Below are 23,016 nucleotides of genomic sequence, written 5' to 3'. Positions count from 1 at the left end.
TGACATGTCTGCTATAGCTTCATTAATGAGTCTGTCCTATTTTCAGGGAAGAACCACTTCAAAGGTACATAAATTGGCATAGAGCACAAAAAAGGTAATAGTCTCAAAAGAAAACTTAGTTCATGAACATAAATGGCTGAGTTATGAACATATTATGCATTATTACCTACATATTATTATATAAACAAACACTATAAAATCATATTCATTCTAAGAATAGTCTATCAAAAGCAAGTAGTATTTAATGTAAGAATGCAAGAATGGCTTAATATTCAGAAACCTACTAACATAATGTAATAAAATAAATATGCTATTGACATGGGTAAATAAGTCAAATAAAAAAGCCATCTAAGGCTGAAAATGCATTTGTTAAAATTTAAAAATTCTCAATACCATTTTTCAAACACTTGGTTTTTATGCTTTTGTTATTGTCAGTAAACTGAACATTTATTATCTTTACTAGAGGCCTGGTGCATGAAAATTGTTCATGGGGGGGATGGTATCCCTCAGCCTGGCCTGCACCCTCTCCAATCTGGGATCCCTCGGGGATGTCCAACTGCCAGTTTAGGCCTGATCCATGTGGAATTGGGCCTAAACTGGCAATCAGACATCCCTCTAGCAATCCAAGATCACTGGCTTTTAACCACTCACCTGCCTACCTGCTCAATGCCCCCAACTGCCCTCCTCTGCTGGCCTGGTTGTTCCCAACTGCCCTCTCCTGCAGGCCTGGTTGCCCCTAACTACCATCCCCTGCATGCCAGTTCACCCCCAACTGCCCTCCCCTGCTGGCCTGATCTCTCAACTGCCCTCCCCTGCTAGCCTGATCACCCCTAACTGCCTCTGCCTTGTTCCCCACCACCATGGCTTTGTCCAGAAGGAAGTCAGACATCTGGAAGGTGGCCGGTTGACCCGGTCTAATTAGCATATTACCCTTTTATTAGTATAGATAGATTATATAGGATAGGATTGCTTAAATGGCAGGGGGGCCTTTTTCAGCAGGAGATGTTCTTGGTAGACAAAAATACATAACCTCTATATCTGGACTGATAGCCAGCCATATACACTATACTGCTAAAGTGGTTATTAAAAAATTGAACCGCTTTCTTACACCTTACACCAAATAGCTGTTGCCCTTAAAACCCCTCCTCTGCCCCAACCTTAGATTCTGCCTTTGCAGTTCACCCAGATTACCTTCTGATTGGTCAGTTTCTATGCCAGTCAGCGTCAAAAGCTCCACCTCCTAGGCAGCCATTGGCTCCTCTGGGAAACCCAGAACTGCCCTGCCTTCACATCAGCGCCAGCCCTTCAGTTACGCCCCCAGTCTGCTACCGGGTATATCTCTGGCCGCTCTGAGAAGTGGCACCTCAGGTCGACACCTCAGGTCTGTGCTGGTGGCAATTTTGAATTCTCATCGCTGACCTAACCTTCTTACAGTGTGACCTCTGTGAAGGCAAGCATTTGTCTTGTTCATTCTTAGTTTACTCATAGACTTTACCTGTGTCTATGCATCTATGCTAGCACCACATGGAGACTGGTCGAATGGTTGTCTTTGTCATCACAGTCACTGCATATATTACAAGCTCCTTGGGGCATGTAATAAATTTTTTTGTATTTCAAGTTTCTAATTCATATAACGGTATCTTAATAAATATTTTTAATGAATCATCCCATTAAAATAGTATAGCTTTTGAGAATTGTTAAGAAAACAGAATAGAGATTTTTTTTCTTTGTCTTATGGAAGGCCTTGTTTTAAGGCTGCACCTTTTTCGGTGTACAGTAAGAACGATCAGCAGGATTTTGGGGGATGAATTGCTTTTACTTAGGAGATGCCTTTGAAAATTCTTCTCTTTATATCGTTTGCTTGTGGCTCTGTGAACTTTGACTCCTTTCCTTGAGTTGAGTCAGTGCCCTAATCTGACCACTGTGCATATCTAACTGATGGCTGAAACTCCACCTGAATAACTCCATTTTAGATTCAATTTCCCTCTCAATCCAAACAACTCAAAGGAGCTTAAAATGGCCTTTCTTCTTTCAGTCTTCACATCTTGTCTGTTGCTCAGCCTACATCTGTAGTGTATTCCAAATCTTTACCTTTAACAACTTTCATGCCCCTGGTATCAATCTTTATTTCTTGCCTGGACTATTTTTCATTCTTCTGGTATTTTTCCTTCCATTTCAGCATATCCTACCTATATTGCAGCTAGATTAAACTTTCTATATTGGATTTATATGTCACTCTCCAGCTTAAAATTTTGTGATGCAATATCTCTGATTGAATTACATATAAAATTGTTGGCTTGACATTTGAAGCTGTTTCCATTCTGCCTTTCATGAATTCCTTACTCCTCCCGTCCCCCTGCATCCTGGACTTATTTCTCATGGTGGCCATAGCATGGCCCTTCTGCTGTCTTTACTTGTGCTGTGTCTTCTAACCCTCTTTTTCCTCACTTATAAAAAATGGCTCATCTTTATAATGTGCATATCAAAGGCAATGTTCATGGAACTTTAGAGTGTCCCCAACACTTATGATTTTCTTTATCCTCTGAACCTTCATGGCACTTTGCACTTCTCTGATGACTTTATTATGCTTTCTAATAGCTTCATCTGTGCTAATAGATTATAAGCTCCTTGTGTATGAAAGGCTAGATTTTATTGCTTTATATTTATTGCAGTGCCTAACATAGTCATTTATTCAGAGTTCAAACTGGCATTTTGAATCAAATCTGAATTATTTGAAAATAATATATACACTAAAAATAAGCAGTATACAATTGTATTTCAAATGTATCAATACCATGATTTTCTCTTTTTGTAAGTCTCAATACCAGGATTTACTCTTTTTGTAAGTCACAATCTTCGGACATCCCTTTGGGAGATGATAATACAACTAAAAATATAAAACAGCACTCATATAAAATAAGGTTGTGTTAGTCATCCAGTTTGTTTTTAAAAAGGGATTTTTTACACATTTACATTCACATTTGCAGAACAACTAAAATATTAGTGTGAAGAAAAAAAAGTTGTTATTATAACCCTGAGAAAGAATGTTAATTAAATTGAGAGATAAGAAAGGCACTGCATAAGATAATTCCCCCCTCCCATTTGTGATGACATTGAAACTTTATTTTGTTATATTGAACTTCTTATATATTTTCTTATCTTGAATTGCCAAGACACTCTTGCAACAGATTGAATGCTATGATAAATATCTGCTTTTTAGAGCTTTGGACAGTACTGTTTCTGAAAGCAAGCTTGAACTCCCCATGAGATCATTGTAGAGATAAATGCTTAAAAGCTTTTCGGAGCCATACCTTGGCTCTAGCAAAATTTAATTTCCCAATGATTATGTTTATATCGATTTTGGAACACATAGCCATGAATATATTCAGCTTAGCTACATCATCGACAGTTTCCCATTCCTTGGGAATACATTCCTGTTTTATAAGCATATGGAAACCAGTTATTCTTTCTTATATATGTACTTAGAGTGAAATTATCTAGTTTTTAGAATAGACCATGGAAATGTCCTTACAGTTGTTTAAAGGCTGTGCCTTTATAACAGTTAAAAACATTTTGATATATATGGGAATGGGCTTTGTAAATATTCTATACTTTATTAGCTATTCAAAAAAACCTAGTTAGGTTCTGACCTATAGTCAAAATACAAAATGAGTTTTTAAAAGTAGATTCCAGCTACATAACAATCACAGTGTTGACTATGTACAATGGGTGTATATAGTGAAGTGATAAGTAAACATATAAAAAGACCTTGAGTCAGTCCTGTTGGTGTTAACTTTAAGCAAATTATCATAACTTTTTTTTAGCTTCATTTATGGATCCTGATAGTAGCTACTTTTCAGAGAGTTTATGAGTATGCTATGAGCTAAGATATGGAAAGGACTTACTATAGTGTCTACTGTTCAATATAGGTTTCTTCTATTCCTCTTGTACCAAAAAATTTTTTTAAAAGTGATTTGATAAAATAATTTGTTGATAATATTTTCATCTTTGAACTTCTGTTCTATGATGATGAGTAAATTAGCAGGTACATTTGGTAATCAGTAATCATACAATCTTAGAACTAGACGGGCTGGTCTAATTATTTACAGGTGAGAAAATAAAGAACCAATGACCTCGAATGACCCATTTGTCACCGTATAGCAGGTCAATAGTAGAGTAAAGTTTCAAACCTCGTACTTGGGGCTCTTCTTTGCATGGTACTTGTTCCATGCACCACATTGGATGTGGCATTTCCAGGCTCACCCGTTTCCAAATAATAACTCTGTGACTATGTTTCATTAAGAGGATCTAGCAGGTTTCAATCTCTTCTGTTCTTGGTCATTCTTGTTGGTGAATTGTAGAGTGTTTGCCAGGCTGGAATATAGAAATAAAGTTCAGATATCAATTCAGTGTGGAATATAATCTCCCGCATGTATTTTATTTTTTGAGTGAGCAGAAGCCCCATTGTAACATAGTTCACAAGTCAGTTATAATTTTTGTTAAATCATCACCCCCAAATACAGTCACTGGTCCTATCTCTGAAATACAAACATTATAAAAGCCTGTAATACATTTTAAAAGATACATTTTGATAATGTTTTGAGAAATATTTAGTCCTTATCTCATAAACATTTAAACCTTTGAATATTTAAAGAAGGATAGTTTGCTTAAACAGAATGCTCACCATTGCTGTGTTTGGAAAAGTAGAAATAAATCTAATGAAATACTGAACTTAAAGTATAATAAAAAGATGAATTAAATAAAGAACTAGTTAAAATATAAAACTGTGTAATTTTCCTTATAGTATTAAAGTCTTCTGCAACTCTATCCCAGAAGATTAGATTTTATAACAGATAATTTACAGGAATTTTTGTATTTTGAAATGGCCACACTTAATTGGCAATTTGGTAGTCTCTACAAAAGATCTTGTAAAGTTTGTTAAGAAAATCTAAAGCTATTATCAGTTTTTAAAAATCCATGCATATGAATACTTTGTCTAGTATGGAATTTGTCTATTTTGCCTGATTAAGTTAAAATCTGAGGTTTTTCTAATTCATGACTGTTTTTGTACAAGAGAAAGTAATATAAATGCCATATAGAATGTCAAAGGGCCTGGCCAGTGTGGGTCAGTGGTTGAGTGTCACCAGGAGGTCACAGTTTGATTCCTGTTTGGGACTCATGCTTGTGTTGTGGGCTTGATCCTTAGTAGGGATCAAGCGGGAGGCGGCCGATTGGTGATTCTTTTTCATCATTGATGTTTCTATCTCTCTCTCCCTCTCCCTGCCTCTCTCTGAAATCAATAAAAACATATTTTTAAAAAAGAATGTCAAAGGAAAAAACACATATAGTGATTTTAAATCTTAAAATAAGGAACCAAGTACATCCTTGATCAAATACACATGTAGTGATATTTCTATAGTATAAAATATTTCATAGGATTATGATAATAGTAGTTTAGAATCAAAGCTTAAGTCAAACCTTGAAAAAAGTTGTCCTTGCTACTTCATTAACATGTAACAGTAAAGTTATTTCTTTCTCAGCAAACTTTATACTTACATAAAAATTTTGACATAAAATAAGACTCTCAGAGTAAGATTGCTCTTTAAAACACTCACTATTTGGAGCAGTTTGTCATAGAAATCCTTAAAAGTAATTTCTCTGTGCTGTAAAAATGCTTAGATTACAATAAATGGCTAGAGTAAATACATTAAAAATGACTAATATAGTTAAATAAAATTCTCATTTTTTAGCTCAAAGTGCATATAAGACCTGTATTTCATTTATACAGTTATAGTTGCTATTATATTTTGGGATGAAATTTTTCTAATATTCTAGACTAAATCTAGAAAAATTTTCAGTTTTTGGTAAGTTATCTTCATTAGTTTTATGTAAATCACAGAAATACATACTATAAAAGTCACTTTAATCACACTATTTTCAATGAATTCTTATTATATTCTAAATTCTTATGTATTGAATATAATTAAAATAAAGCTTTCTAGATCTTTTTGACTGTCAAGGTAACTATGAAGAAAGGGCAGGCTCTATTTGAGTACAATAAAATTTGCCTCTTCAGTTATTTTTCATTCCAGCTCCTTTGTTTGTGTGTACAATATCTTACATGCATCTGAATCATTTTTAAGTGTACCAGAATTACAAACTTTATAATATAATCTCTGTATCTGGTGATCAGTAGAGAAAAAGAACTGCTCAAGTAAAAAACAGGAAAGGTCATTATTATCTGCTTTTACTATTGCTACTAACTCCTGGGGAGTCTTGTTTTTGCTGATCATAATAACCAGATTGCCTCCATAGCATAAGGATTACCCTTGCTTTCAATAATCATCTGCAATAACAAGGCCTTTGAGGTCCGAGATTGGAAAAGATGATAGAAGTTAATATCACTATCAGAAATAACAGTCAGTGTTCTGCTGCTCCCTGCTTTGGTAGGTTCTACCCAAAATGAAGCACTACAGACCTAGGTTTGAATCTCTTACTGTGAGAACTTGGGCAATTGATCACTCTAAGTCCTATGAAATGGATGTTGTGAAGATTAAATGGGATTTCATATGTAAAGGCCATGACACAGTGCTTGGCATAAGGTGATGATCCTTTTGTTCCCTCTCACAGTACCTGGTAGATTCTAGTAGAGGGGGTTTCTAAGTGTTGTTGAATGACTCCCTTCATTTTTATAGTTTCATCTTTCTCCAAAATTTTCAGCAGAGCTTGGAAAAGGGATAATATGAATAAAGTTTAAGACCTTGGATATCATTTTATAACAGTATTTTTAGATTAAAAGAACTTCGTTGCATTTGGATGTTATTAAAAATCCTTGAAGTTAAAAAAAATCATTTTATTGGTTCCATCAAGGAAACAAGCTAAAGTCGTCTATAGAACAGAAATATAGGTATGTTTCCCCTCACTGCTGATCTTTCCTGTGGAGTATTTCAAAATTTAAGGCTTTTAATAGAAAAATCTTATTTCAGCAAAACACTGAGGTTCTTTAAATGATCCATCAGCCTCTTTATTAAATCTCATAATTCACTATGACATTGCTTTACAGCTTGGTTTTAAAAGGATTTACCTAGCCAAATTGATGAGCAAATTGCTGGTGTATTTTAAATTGGATTATATGAGTTAAAAGGGGAGTAACAGTGGAGGGTATTTCACTATTTGGATTTTGCACTATTTAGACAGAGAAATTAAGAGTGAATGCCTATTACTCACTCATATAATTATCTGCTTATTAGGTAGATAATTAAAAAGTGAATGTTTATCCTGAAAATTGCTGGGATTTTAAATATGTCATTTTCATTAATGAAACACGATAGCATTTTGCATATACCTTTGGTGAAATTAATTAAAACACAATTTAAAGAGTTAATTTATTATTTATAATAACAATTTAAGCCTTTAATGAAGTACATTCCTATACAGAGGACTCTGATTTAGATAGGCGTGAAAACTAAAATAGATTATAGTTTTTATTGTTTAATTATTGATTAGGAATCTGAAATTCTCATCTTAAGAAGTTTAATTTTAAATGTATTTTCCCACATTTGATGTATATACTACCAAAAATGAAAACTTGCTAATGATGTCCAGTCTTACAGCATTACTGTATCGCTCACTGTCCACTATGGTAGCCACTATCCAATATGACTTCTCTGAATTGAGATGTGCTGTGAGGGTAAAATTAAAACACACTGGATTTCAAACACTCAGTATTTAGAAAACGTAAAATCTCAGTACTTTTTACATTGATCACATGGTGTCACCCCAACTCATTGCTCGTGTGCCCGTCTTCCCCTTTGTTGGACCTCTACCCCCAGCGACCTGCAGGGAACGGGCTGGTGGTTTCCTGGGGAGTGGGAAATTGCAGCTTCCTGGTGAAGCTGCCCAAAATGGCAATGCTTTTGACGTCTGGCCTCCTCTTTGCTCCTTTCCTATTATTAATAACTAGCTAGTTACAATGGTATTACAGCTACATGAGGAGTATTTCAATTGGCTAATGATAATATGGAGTAAAAATTATATTCAAGGCCTAAGTAGCTGTAGAACCACTGTTTTCATAGTTAATTGGCCAGGAACTGTGTTATTTGTAAAGGGTTCCTGGTTCACAATGGCTTCCTCAAGCTACTGATGCTCTGCTGTCCTCATCTCTCTTCTGTTTATGCACCACTGACATTGAACTTTGGGCTCCTCCAACTCTGGTTTCTGGGTCTCACCAATGCTCTTTGGATGCCCTCCCTCTACACCATCACTTTACTTAATTCTGACATAAGGGGAAGATCTCATTCCTTAGTTTCTCTTAAATCTTGCTATTATCTCATATAAATACTTCCCTTTTAGAAACATTACACTTCTTCCATAAACAGCTGAGCTGCCTAATTTTGTGTGTGTTTACATAAGTTATTGTTCTATGTCTTTATTCCGTATGCTCTACAACCCCAAAAGCCTTTCCTGTTTTTTTCTTAAATATAGGACTTTCTCATTATTTTCAAAATTCAATATATGATTCCCTCCCTCTCCCTGGAAACATGACAAAAATAGTTTTTCTTTGTAAATTACTAGGAAATTATTTACTTTTCTGTGTTTTCATAAAATTCATAAATCATGTAAGAAGGACATGAAATGAATTAATTAGTAGAACATCTCTCTCTGAAGGGTTAAAGGATTGCCAGCACTGATCAAGCTTGCTCTCTCTCTGGCTCCTGATATGGTGTTGACAGCCAAGCAAAGAGCTTCTTCAATAAATCCACTCTCATATTTAAGTTTTTCCAGATGTGAGAAGTAATTAAGTCTTTGCATTTACTGAAGCCTTGTGCGCTTTTCAAAAGGGAACTGGCATCTGTGGTGAATTAACTCTGCTTGAGCGTGTGTGTGTGTGTGTGTGTGTGTGTGTGTGTTCTGTGTATGTGTATGCTGTGTGAATGTACATATACACTAGCACACATGTGGCATTTGCCAATAGTCAAATGAGATCAAACCTGAAAACAAAACAAAAAGCTAATTTCAATAAACAACAAGAATTGTTGCAGCTATGTTTACAATAGAGAGAATTGGGTTTTATGGAATACTTTCTCCCTTTCTATTTTTGCTTAACATTAAAGGTAAGGAGAGAGGATAATTAAATCATTTGTATATGTGAAAGGATTTTTTAAAAAATTGTGAAATCCTGATTCTCATAAAACATAAAATGAACATGTTTTAAAGATCTTAACTCATTAATTAATTAGGGTACCAGTAAGATGTTACAATTGGTTCAAAGGTGAATTTGAAGAACCACACATAAATGAGTAATAAGGAATGCCGAATTTATAAATAGATGTCCAAAGGGTATATCAATAAGGCAGTAACCAATTGCTTTCCCAGGAAACAACTTTCATTTTTATGGATAAAGCATCATAGCATTGTTATCAGTTATTAACAATTTAAGGGGTTGTAAAATTGTTCAAAGACAGTGAAAGGCCAAATTAGCCAGAAGGTAACACCAGATAAGACACCAGGTAATGTTTTCTGATTATTATTATTATTATTATTATTATTATTATTATTACTAGAGGCCCAGTGCATTTGTGCACTCGGGGCGAGGGGTCCCTCAGCCCGGCCTGTGCCCTCTCGCAGTCTGGGACCCCTCCGGGGATGACCACTTGCTGGCTTAGGCCTGCTCCCCGGGGGATTGGGCCTAAGATGGCAATCAGACATCCCTCTGGCATCCTGGAAGCCCTCGGGGATGTCCACTTGCCAGCGGGGAGCAGACCTAAACTGCAGTCGGATATCCTTAGCGCTGCTGAGGAGGCAGGAGAGGCTCCCACCACCACCGCTGTACTGTCAGCCATCAGCCTGGCTTGTGGCTGAGCAGAGCTCCCCCCTGTGAGAGCGCACTGACCACCAGAGGGCAGCTCCTGCATTGAGCGTCTGCCCCCTGGTGGTCAGTGTGTGTCATAGTGACTAGTCATTCACAGTCTTTCTGCTGTTAGGGTCAGTTTGCATATTACCCTTTTACTATATAGGATAGAGGCCTGGTGCATGGGTGGGGGCCGGCTGGTTTGCCCTGAAGGGTGTCCCGGATCAGGGTGGGGGTCCTGCTTGGGTGCCTGGCCAGCCTGGATGACAGGCTGGTGGCTGTTTGCAGCTGGTCACACCCCCTTTAGGGTGGGGTTCCCCACTGGGGTGCCGGGCCAGTCTGGGTGAGGGCCTGAGGGCCGTTTTCAGGCTGGCGGGTGACTGAAGCTCCCAGCCTCTCCTTTTTTTTTTATTTAGTTTTTTATTCTGGGATTTATTTACCTTCTATAGCTGTCAGTGGAGCTGAGAGCCAGCTCCAGCTCTGAGGCTGGGCTCCAACTCTGAGGCCGGGCTCCAACTCTGAGGCCCCGCTGGCTGAAAGCAGGTACCTGGAGCTTGTTTAGCTTCTATAATTGCAACATTGTTGCATCCGGAGCTCAGAGCTGAGCTGCGGCAGGTGGGGAACCTTGGCTTCCTCCATCGCCGGGGCAACCAAGCCTCATGTTCACTTCAGCTGCTGGCTGGCGGGCGCCATTTTGGTTGGCAGTTAATTTGCATATCTCGCTAATTAGCCATTGGGCAGGGTAGCAAAGTTACGGTTAATTACCATGTTTCTCTATTATTCGATAGGATTTGCTAGTTTCAGAGTCTTTTGCAATTTTTCCTGACATGTCACACAAAACTTCAGAAAAGGGATGCTTTGAGGATAGCCACACTGATCCTGCCTGGTCCTTTAGTTCTGGTTACAGGCCACATAGAGGCTACTCAAACCATGAGCTTCTTTTCTCTTAGTGTGCAGGATTGTGGAAGTGATTGTAGTTTTAACCTCATTGTTATTAAAGCTGAACTAATATCTCAAGTAAGTAGCAAATTAAACCAATGTCCTTCAGTCTACTGGGTGCTTATGTTAATGTAGACTCCAAATAAGAATACTTTTTTCCTGTCAGTATATCTAAAAGAGTACATATTTTTAATTTTGGCATCCCAAACACAACCAACCTGGAAATTCTTATGTCAAAAGTTATTTGCAGTTTATTGTTCTCCTACTCCCCCAATACCAAGTTAGATGTGTGGGTTTCATTTGTAAGTAGGATCTGTATTTGTGAAGACAGGAATAGGAACACAAACACTCTATTAAATCTTATTTTAATGGCATAATTGGTAAAGGTGACAATTATCCAAGTTGCTTTGTATTCTTTTGATTTCTACTTAACAAACAGTAATGAAATAGCTATTAGAAATACGATAGGCTTAATGAATGTAAACTGTAAAAATAGATGGAGCTAATATTAAGCAGAACTCTTTTATAAAGAAGACAAATTGCTCTAGAGAGCTTACTTTTCTTGTTTTAAGAAACGATCCCGCCCTCCCACACCCACCCCCCACCTATTAGTAAAGTTCTCTTTTGGACAGATGCCAAATGATGGGGAGATACATGAAGCAAAAGTAAAATAACCAGGAATTCAACTGAGAACCTTCTGGGAGGTAGTGATAAAAACAAACAAGCAAACAAACATAACAGCAACAAGAAAACCACAATAAAAACCAAAAACCAAGGCAACTAAAATTGAGTATGTGAAAGACTAGGAAAGCAGAGAAACAAGTCAGATGAACTGAATCCTCTCTCACCTAACCATTTACAGTGAATGTTTTATAATAAGAACTGGTGAATTAATTTTTTTTATATCTGGAGTAATCTTATTTCTTTTTCTAATATGCTGGAAAGTAATATTTCATCGGTGAAATTGATTTTTGCATGTTTAACTTTCACATTAATAGGACAAACACCTTGAATATAATTAAAAATAAGTTATTTTGTCTTCTTCCATTGACTGGTACTAATCCAAATATAGGCTTTAGCTCACAGTTGCTTTCTTGTCTTTTACTGCAAAGCTGAATTGTTGAAATGAATAAAAGCATCCTTTTTTTTTCTTTTTTCCATTACCCTTTATCCTCTCTATGCCCTCTTCTACCGCCATTCACACCCCTCTGAAAAAAAATCAGTTTATCTCTGTAAGTTTTCCTCAACTCAGAACTGATTCTCAATGAGAGGCAGAGAGGGATTAAATAATTTGTCCTAGAAGATATGAGAGAGCCAGTCCTGGAAGTAGGGTATCTGTCTATAAGTAAGGTGATCCTCATTCTGAATCAGGGCATGGATAGAGTATTAATGCAAAGAGTATATTACATAAAATGAAATGCTCACTAAGTAATAGGGATTAGCAGCTATACAGAAATTTCCTTTTGGGACTCCCTAAGGTGAAAATATGTATTAAAATATATTTAATTTTTTTAAAGCGGATGATAGGGACTATTGAAACGTGATAGCTATCCATGAATAACACTTTCTTCTTATTCCCCAAGTCACATTTTGAAGCTATTGACAAGAGTGCTCTGCTGTGATAAAGTGCAGGGTTTAAAATGTTTTAGAGAAAACGTTACATGAATTTTGTATTATATCTATAGGTGAAAGGAAAAATGCATTCAATCAAAAGTACTAATGTGTCTAACTCTCCAAACAATCCAAGAAGGGGTTCCTCCAGCAAGTCTTATTCCCTATCTTATATTAGTACTAAGTGTGTTTTACTCACCACTGCATCTCTGACACCAAGCACAGTGCCTGGCATAACACACTTACTTGAATGCATGGACTTGGGGCTCTAGTTAAATTCTGGTCCTAATGCCCCATTGAATAATTTTCTGAGTAAAACAAATAATTTCTCTTGATCATAATTTTGTCCTCTGTAAAAAAGAGGGCTTTAGTAGGATTGATTTCTTAAGGTTCTTCGTGGCTTAAAAATTTTGATTCTAAAATCTCAAATGGAAAATTTATGTTCACATATGGTGTTTGGTTTTGCTTTCATAATGTTTGTATATAATCTCAACAAATTATTTTCTTCCAGCACAGTGAAGAGTCATTGAGAACTGATTACATGATGGGAAATGAGAAAAAGCAGCCATTGAAGTCTAATGAAGGTAATTCACCAGAAGTATGATGAAGGTAATTCACCATGGTGAATAGATGTCATCATGAGCAATGCAAGTATTGTCACCTCAAACACTAGCCAAGAGGTGAATCTTAGGCAGCTGTGGCAAGATTTTTTCCCCTACACCACTGGAAGTTTGCAAGAAAAGCTTATAAAAAATGCTCGTCCATATTTCCAAATAAAGATAATGGAATCGATCTTCTGTAGTATATAGTTTTTGGCAGAGGACTTGAGGGAATCAGTCAGAACCCATACATTCTACTCTCTAATGTGAGGAGAATTTCCTTATAGAATTTTCTACACTGGCATGACAGGGCTGTTATTTTAAAGTTAAGTTTTCCGAATTCAGTATTCTTGGTATTTTGCAGATAAGCAGGATATATGGTGCCATTAAGTTATAGCTTGTATCAAAAATTGTTTCATGAAAAGACCAATGAGTCTTCTAGGACATATTACTTTTTTTAGAATAGAACAGTTTCCCTAAGTACTATTTCACAGAAGAATGTTAGTTTTCTGGAATATCAGATAGTATTAATAAATAGGTAAGTAAGAAGGTTAGAATAGATTTGATGGACAGGATTTCATTGTTTGGGAAATGCTGGGTTAAGCAAACAAATACTTTCCTTGGTTGTGAGTCTTCTCAGAGCTTCTAATGTGTCATTATGCTGTGTGGCTCTTTAGTGGCAGGGGTAGAAATTAGTGTACAGGTTTCCCCAAACCTGTTTAAGAAATTCCCTTTTCTCCTTTAGAGTGTTCTATGGAACTTTAGCCTCATGGAACACAGTTTGAGAAATTATTTACACATGATGACCGTGTAGAATTTTTTCTTGTCAGAAGTTTTAATTTAGGCAAGGCTAAGGCATTTTAAAAACTAAATTTAAAACTAGATTTGATACCAAGAGAAAATAACATTATACTTAGCTATTTAAATGATGTATTATTTTTTAATGAAGTTATATTTTGTATAATTAGTTTAACTATTCACCATAAGGTATTTTTATGTCCAGTGCTTATCTGCGATTGCTGTATAAGTATTAATTTATCCTAAGATTTAAATAACCAAATTGATAAATTATGAGTTGGGTAGAATCTTAGAATTGCCTAAATTGACATAAGAGGGTTTGTTTTGAAAAATACATTTTTAATTATATAACCGATGACACATACCACATTATAAGTATTGTTATAGTTTATTTTTCCAAACTTTTCCGGGTGTGTAGTATGTTTTGAAGAATATAAAAATAACTATCAAATTTGTAAAAATTGACACCATGGGAAGAATTGAAAGAAATGATTATTATTTTTTGAAACAATGATGTTTCTAGAATTCTTAAATGATATATCAACCTATGTTAGCTGCAACTTCTCAGGTTTAATGATATTTACAATTAAAATAATACAATAGCAATATAGGATTAACAGTTATAATTAACTCGGAATAGATTCTCTGAAGGGTTCAAAGAGCTTTTCATAATAAATTACTAGCCCTTAATCAGCTAATTTAAAGTACTTTTAAGAATGTGACAAGTACATTTATATCTCATAAAAAATTTAACTTAGGTTAATGAAATGAGTTTGAATGATCCAGATTCACTATACCAAATCAGAGATACGTCTGACATTCTAGTGAAAGCTTTATTTAGAAGGAGTTGAGGAATTCTTTGAGATAACAGGCTTCTGACTGTGCTATCTTGAGTGTTAAAGCTGAGTGGTTTTCCCAGAATCTTGAAGTCTTTTTCAAATTCTTTTATGAATGAATTGAATTAGAGAAATATAAATAAGTTGTCTTTTTTGAATTTCTTAGTTTAAAAAAAATGCTGACTTGAATGTTCATAAAACTGAATTTTGCTCGTTGAAATGTTATTTCCCCTTAGGAGGCTAGCCCTGGTCCACCTCCGGGATTCTGTTCCATCCGCTCACACACAGTTATGATAAGGAGAGTGAAGTGTGAGCTAAATAGGGAGGAGGCCTGGGCAAGGTCATTTCTGCCAGAACACCGGAGATGCTAAGATCTCAAGGGTGCCATATACATAAACAGATGTTACATTAGAGAATTAAAACAGTATACATACATATAGGGAGAGGGAGTAAAAATGAGGGTCCCTATATATGAGGATGTAAAGGGTGAAACTGAAGAGGAAAAAGCAGAGGAAGAAGAAAATGAAGAAGACAAGGTGAGTGTGCAAGCACCTGCTGAAGGTCATTTGTGCCTGGAAGCTGGTGATTAGAAGTTCGTCTCCTTTCCTTTTTCTCTGGGCAGGTGTTCTTTAAGCCTGTTATTGAAGACCTGAGCATGGAATTGGCCAGAAAATGCACCGAACTCATTAGCGATGTAAGTGGCTTAAGAAATTTTTGTCTCATTTTGCATTGTGTGTCATAGACTATTATGCCCTAGAATCATAGAGCTGGGAAGAAAACCCTGGAACCACCTATTAAAACATGGTTGTTTTCCAGATCATGGAACGGAGTCTAGAAATTTTAGGTAATTTCTCCAAGGTCACCCATACAGAGAATTTCTGTGGGAGCAGGACTCTGTGTTCTTAATCCAGAATCCTGTTTCTTATGGATTTTGGTCATTCTGGCAATAGGAATTTCATTTAAGAAAGTAAACAAAAAAGTTAATACTCTGTACAGTACTTCTTTTGTGTAATCAGTGCTTTATAAAGGTTTCCTAAATTTAATCCCTTAAAGATAATCTATGTAGGTCCGGGGTCGGCAAACTGCGGCTCTCGAGCCACATGTGGTTCTTTGGCCCCTTGAGTGTGGCTCTTCCTAAGCCTTAGGAGTACCCTAATTGAGTTAATAACAATATACCTACCTATATAGTTTAAGTTTAAAAAATTTGGCTCTCAAAAGAAATTTCAATCGTTGTACTATTGAAATTTGGCTCTGCTGACTAATGAGTTTGCTGACAGTGAACTCAAGAATTCAGAGAATATTCCTTTGAGAACCCAAAGTCTTTACAATTTGTAAATATTTAATTTTGTAATGATATGAAGTGTTTTAGAAAAATCTCTACATAAATGAATGGTTTTTAAAAAAGCATTTGGGGGCCTTTTGAGGAATATGATGAATGCAGTAGTTTTCCAAACCAAAAAAAATTCATATCATATCTATGTGCATATAACGTTGATTTCCAGTTTAGAATTTATGGATAATTGAGCTACATGTTAAGAACCCCAGACTAGATGATAATGATGATAGTAATGAAAAGGAGCATTTTTATTGTGACTTTTTTCATTAACTAGAATCAGTTTATATATTTCAAGGGAATCATAGAATTGTAGAATTCACTCATATTTATATATTTTTACAGTCAATAATTAGACTAAAATTCTAGAGGCACAGGAAAAGTATTGCTCACTAGGGATAAGAATTTAGATGATCCTCATTAAAAAAGTTGTCAGAAAATTGCCTTGTGACAGAAATTTGTCAGAAAGAGCCAAAGGATGGTGGAAAGCATACCCCTTCCCATATACTTGACATGTGACATAATTAAGTATTTCTTAGTGCCATTATTTAATAATAGTCATAAGCTACTACATGTGAAAGTTTGTTGTAAACTGTAATAATACCAAAATGAAAATAATATCAGCAATAGTTAAGATTTATTGAATGCTGTGTGCTAGGCATTGAAGCTTATGAGGTAGGCTCTGTTGTTTTTCCCATTTCAGAGGTGAGGAAGCAAAGACTCAGAGAGGCTAAGTAACTTTCCTGGGTCACACAGTTAGGCAGTGGGGATTTAAACACAAAGCACTCTCTCTTAGCCACACTGCTGTGTTATCTCTCACTCTAGATTTCCATGCAGTTTTTCTTACCGTTATTATTAATTTTTATACTAATATTAGTAATGGTAACACTACCAGTCCTTTTATTCATTTACTAGAGGCCTGATACATGAAAATTCGTGCCAGAGTAGGCCTTCCTTCCCCCGGCTGCAGGCACCGGCTTCCCTCCGGCTGCTGGCAGGCACCCGGGACCTGGGCTGGCTTCCCTCGGCTCCGGCTTCATTAGGAAGGACGTCCAGAATGACATCCGGCAGATGTCCGGTGTAATTAGCATATTACCCTTTCATTATTACAGATTTTTTAAAGAGGAAGTACTTTTTAAAAAATACGTTTTTATTGATTTGAGAGAGAGAGACATCCATGTGAAAGAGAAAAATCAATTGATTGCCTCTGCACACATCCCAACTGGGGATCAAACTCAAGACCTGGACATGTGCCCGCACCAGGAATCGAACCAGTGACCTTTTGATGCAACTGAGCCACACCAATCAGGGCACTACCAATGTTTTTACATGGAGCAGATGAACTTAAATTTGAAGTTATCTCTGTTATATTGTCTGCATGACTAAATGGTTGTCTAAACTGTGTATTTGAGGTTGCATTAATTACAGAACTAAGACAGATATAAAGTGGATGAGTTGACACACTGAGTTGGATGGAGTTCCAGTCAAGTCTCCATTATGCCTCTGACAGTGCCTATCTGTTAGTGTCCACATTTAACTCAGTACGCCTGTCTTTCCCTAGCCTCAAATTCGATTTAAAGACCAACCTTCAAATCCCTTCGTTTTGTTTTCTAATTCATTATATCCCAAAGGGGAATCGTGTATTTGCCTGAGCCTTTTTGTTTGTTTGAAGGAAGTCTGTCTGCAGCCTCTGTCACCAAGAGAATTTGGTGTGTTACTTGCCTGCTCGGTAGAGTACTACACACTGAAGCTTTAAGAAGCAGCCTTACATTCTGTTGATCAGATCACATAGCTAGTGAGCCACAGACCTGGGATTTGAAACAAAGTCCGACTCCCAAGTCATGGCCACCATGATGTCCTTCCTCTCTTGCCCTGTGCGAGGCACTCCACGTACATTATTGTACTCTGTCATTGGTTCGATGAGCCTCATTCAGGGCTGGTGCAAGATTGTCTAGCCCAAGACTACCTGGCTCGTTAGGGGTGGGGACAAAATTTAGGCTTAGGTCTAGCTAAGTCCAGAGCCACTTGTCAGTCTGCTTCATGGGTTGTTTTACAGGTTTATCTTCGTACAGTAGCCTTTCTATATTGCCTTCATTATCATCCTAACTGTCTCTCTTTGGACCTCTTCTAGATCTTGAATGTGTTTATTGGGGTGTGATAAGCAGATCTGTGCACAGCAGTCCAAATATGGATGGCCTTGGGTTAGTAGTGTGGGCAGGGTGGCACGATCTTTCCTTTTGCTCCATGTACCCTTTGTGATGATAGTTAGCGTATCTTGGACTTGGGGTTACAGAGAGCTATTAGATCAACCTTTGTAGGACATCTTTCTCAGCCAGTTTCAATCCTAATTTCTGACTGCTTAGGGCTCATCAACTTGTCATCGTCGTCTGAATGATTTTCACCTTGCTAGGAAAGAACGTCATGTGTAGCTGTCTGCCCCCTGGCATGGCCCTTGGTGAGCTTCCCCATTTCAGCTCCTTTAGTTTGACATTTCACGCTCCCTGAGAGCTTGGGGTCACCAGCAGACCTGCAGACTTGCTGTATAATGTCCTTGCCAGATAATTTATTAATATAGTAAATCAGATTGGTCTAGAGAAGCCCTGGGAGGCCTGCACTGTTTAGAATTCTCCATTTTCCAGATCAGGTGGCTTCACCCTGAGGATCAGAATGAGGCATTTTTCAAGTTTTCTTTGCCCTCCCTAGTTTCTGCTTTGCACTTTCCCTGCCCATGTTGTGGGGTTTTCTTCTGCATAACTCGCTTCCCAACCTAGAAGACAGCACCTGGCCTCTGAGACAGCCTCTTCTCTTCTTCTGTTAACCAAGTCATGCGTCTCATTTAGCCCCTCTGTTATTCAGCCTGTTGGTCAATTATCTACTCAATCCCTTGAATAAATCAAACCTATTGACTAGGTTGAGCAGTCAGAAGCATGGATCTAGAGGCCTTTTGTCACGTGGACTTAAAAATATTAGGGTAAAGGTGAGCTTTTGTATGTTTCTTATAAATTAGGCATAAAGTCTCTGCAGGGCAAGTTTGGCCACATCTGCATGAAGCCTCTGTCTCAGTGTTTTGGTTGAACCCTTTTCAGGGTGATAATCTACAGTGCAGCAGAAAGAGCAGTTTCCAGGCAAATGAGCTTTGTGGGTTGTGGGCAAGTACTTTCAATGCTGAAAACATTAGATTCGTGGCTTCCCCTCCAGAGAAAGCTCTGAATGTATTTAGAGAACGGAGAGAGCAGCCTTGGCTGGGAGCACCCCGTTACAAATAGCAATGGAGCCCTGGTTCTTTCCTCCAGGGTTTCCTGCATTTAGCAATATGGCTCCATTTGTGAAAAGACTTTCTAGGTACTTTTGTTAAGAATGCTTGTAAACGGAAATATCCTCAAACGTTTCTTCATCTGTCATCCCCTTTCAGCCATTAGCTAATCTCATACTAAAATGAAAGAAACTGGGAGAGGAGGAGGGAGCACTACTGATGTAATTTAACTCTCATTGTGGTTGAGAGATGGTGGGACTAATGGGTGAGGTGAAAGCAGAAAGTGAATATTTTGGTCATCTTAATGATCATTAAATCATCAACTTTCCCTTTTTTTCTCAGTCAGAATGTAACTTGGATGCTGTATTGGTTATGAGTACAGAAAGTTGCAAGTAACAGGAAAACCCTGGCACAGAGGTTTAACAAATGGGTATTTATTTTTTTTACATGTGAAGCCTGGAGGTAGGGGGGTCCAGTTTTGGCATATTTGATGCTATTAGTTTCTCAGATTCCTTTTCTTCTGCTCTGTCAAAATTAGCATGGTGGCTTCAGGTCTTATTGTGACACCATTGTTGTTGCTGCGTCCCTGTGACTAGGGAAGGAAAAAGGTGGAAGGGTTATGTGGCAAAGGGCTACGCCAGCAAGTCCCTCCCTTTACACCAGAAACACCAGAACACTGCTGGGAAGACTCCACTAATGTCTTGAACCAGAGCTGGGCACCTGGCCTTTCTAGGACAATCACTAGCCAAGGGGACTGAGGAAACCCTGCCTGCTTTAGAGCAATTTGTACTCTGCGGCTGGGGGGGAGGTCTGGCTACTCTCATAAACACATTTGGGCTCTGTTATTAAGAAAGACAGGGGTTGGACAGCCAATCCACCTAGGAGATAGAGCCATGCTTGTCTCAGGAATATATACATGGTTGTATTAGTAAATGGCTGTCTGTTCAGTGATTGGTATTTTGCTGAAGATTTTGTGTCCCTCATTGGTGCAGTTTCATCTGTCTTCTCCTTCAATAGGAAGACTACTAATATGTGACTTTTTTATATAAAAATTTAAGATAATATGCTCTTGCTATCCATCTATAATAATAAAAGTGTAATATGCTAATTAGACTGACGGCTGAACAACCTTCCGGATGACCTTCTGGATGAAGCCAGGGCTGTGAGGGCCGAGCCCCTTGCACGAATTTCATGCATTGAGCCTCTAGTATTATATAATTCATTAGAAATTAGAAGTGTGTGTGTGTGTGTGTGTGTGTGTGTGTGTGTTTATATCTTTTAAATAAAGGACAAAGTAAGGAATGGAGACCACACTTAATTCTGAACTATTTGCCTGCATAGCAAGGGAAGTAAGTACTTCACCCTTATCCCTGCTGCCTTCCTGAACATTCTGCTCAGGTCAGAGCTTATCAGGAAGCCCGTGGCCCTCACACATACCACTGCAGAGAAGAATGTGGATGTGAAAGGGAAAGATGGCGGTGGAAGATAAAAATAATGAGGCAGACTTAAGCCTAATGACAGGTTATTTTCTCTCACACTTATTATATAACAGGGGTACTTTTCCCCCTCTCCCTATGATCAAAATAGCCTGCTATTTATCATACTGCCTTTAACGGTTTAATTACTAGTGATTGAGGAGGGTGATTTGCAGAGACCTAAAATTATGGCTAATCTCTGAGAAGAAGAAAAAAAGTAATTTAGTGCTCAGATAAGATAAATATGTTCTAATGTTGATTTCATGAATAAAGCAAATGTTTAATGTGGTAGGCGTATAATATCTAAAAGTCACAGCAGTGAAATACGGTATTTTGAAATAACATTGCTTAGAATGTTCATATCTGGTTACAGTCGAACAATGCCCTTCCAATCAGGTTTGCATGTGGTAAAATCCCTATGTAATGTTTGTGTGTAACATCAGTATTAGTCATGTCCTTTAAGGACCAGGGAGTATATAGAATTAAACTTTACTTTTAGGCTATAATTAGGAAGACCATGGGACCTTTTTTTCAGCCTAAGTATTTATAGTCTTGGGTAGATAAACATGACTTTATTACAGGGTGATATAACTTTTAGCAAATACCTTCGTCCTCTCAACTAGTCGTAAATTTTGCCTCCCCAGTTTTCAGATTGGGCTGCAGTTAGTGTGATAGTGGGATTACATTTTAGGTCCTTCTCCATAATTCCTAACTTTTTTTTGGGCTCGTGTGTCCATGCAGGGTCTTTCCCCAGAATAGCAATTCTGGCCTCTGTCCAAGAAAAAAAAGGAGTGACTCATTTTACTAGTGAGTACAAGTGGATAAATGAGCATGCTCAGCAAAGTCTCTCTGATCTTTTCCTTGCTCATCTGCTTATTCACAGCAAGGGGGCGTTCTGGAATAATCTCAGCCATGTGGCAAACTTTCTGGGCAGGTTCTGTTTTTGCTGAGGAAGGGGTGGAGGATGGGAAGCCTATCGTGCTCATAAATTGGATAACTTTGAGTGGAATTAATTAGTAACAGGAAACCCATGGTGACCATAATTGAAGTCCCTTCCTCTAATCCAGTGGGTCTAGGTAATGATGCTAATATAATACTAATCTTCATTTGTTTAATTTCTGCCTCTCCTTCTTAAATGGTTTCATCTGTCCTGATGACTCCTTGTTTTAAACCTAGAGGTAGGAAGCTATATTTCTGTTTGACCATAAGGTCAGTGGCTTAAAAGTAACAAACTGGGCAGCAGGAATCATCATCATTGTGGGTTCAACACACGTGGTCCTTGACGATAACCGGACCCTTGTTCATCTAAAGAAAAGGCTTCCTTTATTGTGCCCATCATTTTGCAGTTCTGTTCTGGATACCAGTTTATTTGACTTGACTTATTTTGAGCATCATTCAACATTTAAGTATTTACTGCAGAAAATGGACTTTCTCATGTTAATTCTTCTGTTCGGCACCAGAGCACTGAAATTGTTTTTTTTGTCTCCCTCTTATGTGAGTTATTCTCTCTTTTAGATCCATTATAGAGAAGAGTATAAAAAATCTAAGGACAAGTGTACATTTGTGACTGACACTCCGATGCTGAACCATGTAAAAAATATTGGTGCTTTTATTTCTGAGGTAAGGGATCAAAACCTGGCAAAAATGGCTTGCGTTTTCTTTTTATATTTATATAGATAAAAGTCTGTGCATTGAAGTTGAAGAATAATATTTTCAAAAGCACCACTGAATGTTGGTAATATATAATTTTGTAATTCTACGCACTATCAATTAACTCTTGTAAATTGACATATTTTACTGGCTATGGTTGATGTGTTTTATTATGTGTCTGTGTTTTGACTCCAGACCTTTCTTATTTATATAGAACTAGAGGCCCGGTGCATGAAAATTCATGCACTCGGGGCGGGGGACGGGGGGGACCCTCAGCCTGGCCTGTGCCCTCTCGCAGTCCGGGAGCCCCTGGGGGATATCCGACTGATGGATTAGGCCCGCTCCTCTGCGGGAGGCAACCAGGCTGATTGGGGGATGGCGAGCGGCTGGCCCCGCCCCCCCATTGCCCTCCGCCGCCACTGGTCACTGCCATCCCCCAATTGCCATCCTCTCCCTCTGCCTGTTGGCACCTGCCTTGGCTGACCTGGCACTGCCCGCTCACCAGCCCCGCCCCCTACTGACCAGTCATTCCACCATTCGGTCGATTTGCATATTAGGCTTTTATTATATAGGATTATTATTTTCTTTTTAAAAAATATTTTTATTGATTTCAGAGAGGAAGGAGTTCTTGATGTCCTTAGTTATTCATTTTCCTGAAGGAGTTAACTGTAG

At 37.7% G+C, this 23,016-nt stretch overlaps 1 protein-coding gene across 2 annotated transcripts in view; it reads left to right on the top strand.

Annotated features, from left to right (window-relative positions):
• Positions 1 to 23,016, top strand: part of NEBL (nebulette) — a 395,366-nt gene that overhangs the window by 263,447 nt on the left and 108,903 nt on the right. Inside the window, exons 7-9 of one of the 2 annotated variants that reach the window (XM_059660686.1) lie at positions 12,912 to 13,009; positions 15,256 to 15,327; positions 22,210 to 22,314. The exons of the other annotated variant lie outside the window; for it this stretch is intronic. Of the exons in view, the coding sequence (XP_059516669.1) occupies positions 13,001 to 13,009; positions 15,256 to 15,327; positions 22,210 to 22,314 (186 nt within the window). The 5' untranslated portion in view covers positions 12,912 to 13,000. The remainder of the gene's footprint in view (positions 1 to 12,911; positions 13,010 to 15,255; positions 15,328 to 22,209; positions 22,315 to 23,016) is intronic. 2 annotated transcript variants of the gene reach the window in all.

This window comes from Myotis daubentonii, chromosome 1 (assembly GCF_963259705.1).
Source record: "Myotis daubentonii chromosome 1, mMyoDau2.1, whole genome shotgun sequence".
Taxonomy (NCBI): domain Eukaryota; kingdom Metazoa; phylum Chordata; class Mammalia; order Chiroptera; family Vespertilionidae; genus Myotis; species Myotis daubentonii.
Note: the sequence above shows the minus strand (reverse complement) of the source record. Positions and strands in the feature narration are given on the sequence as shown.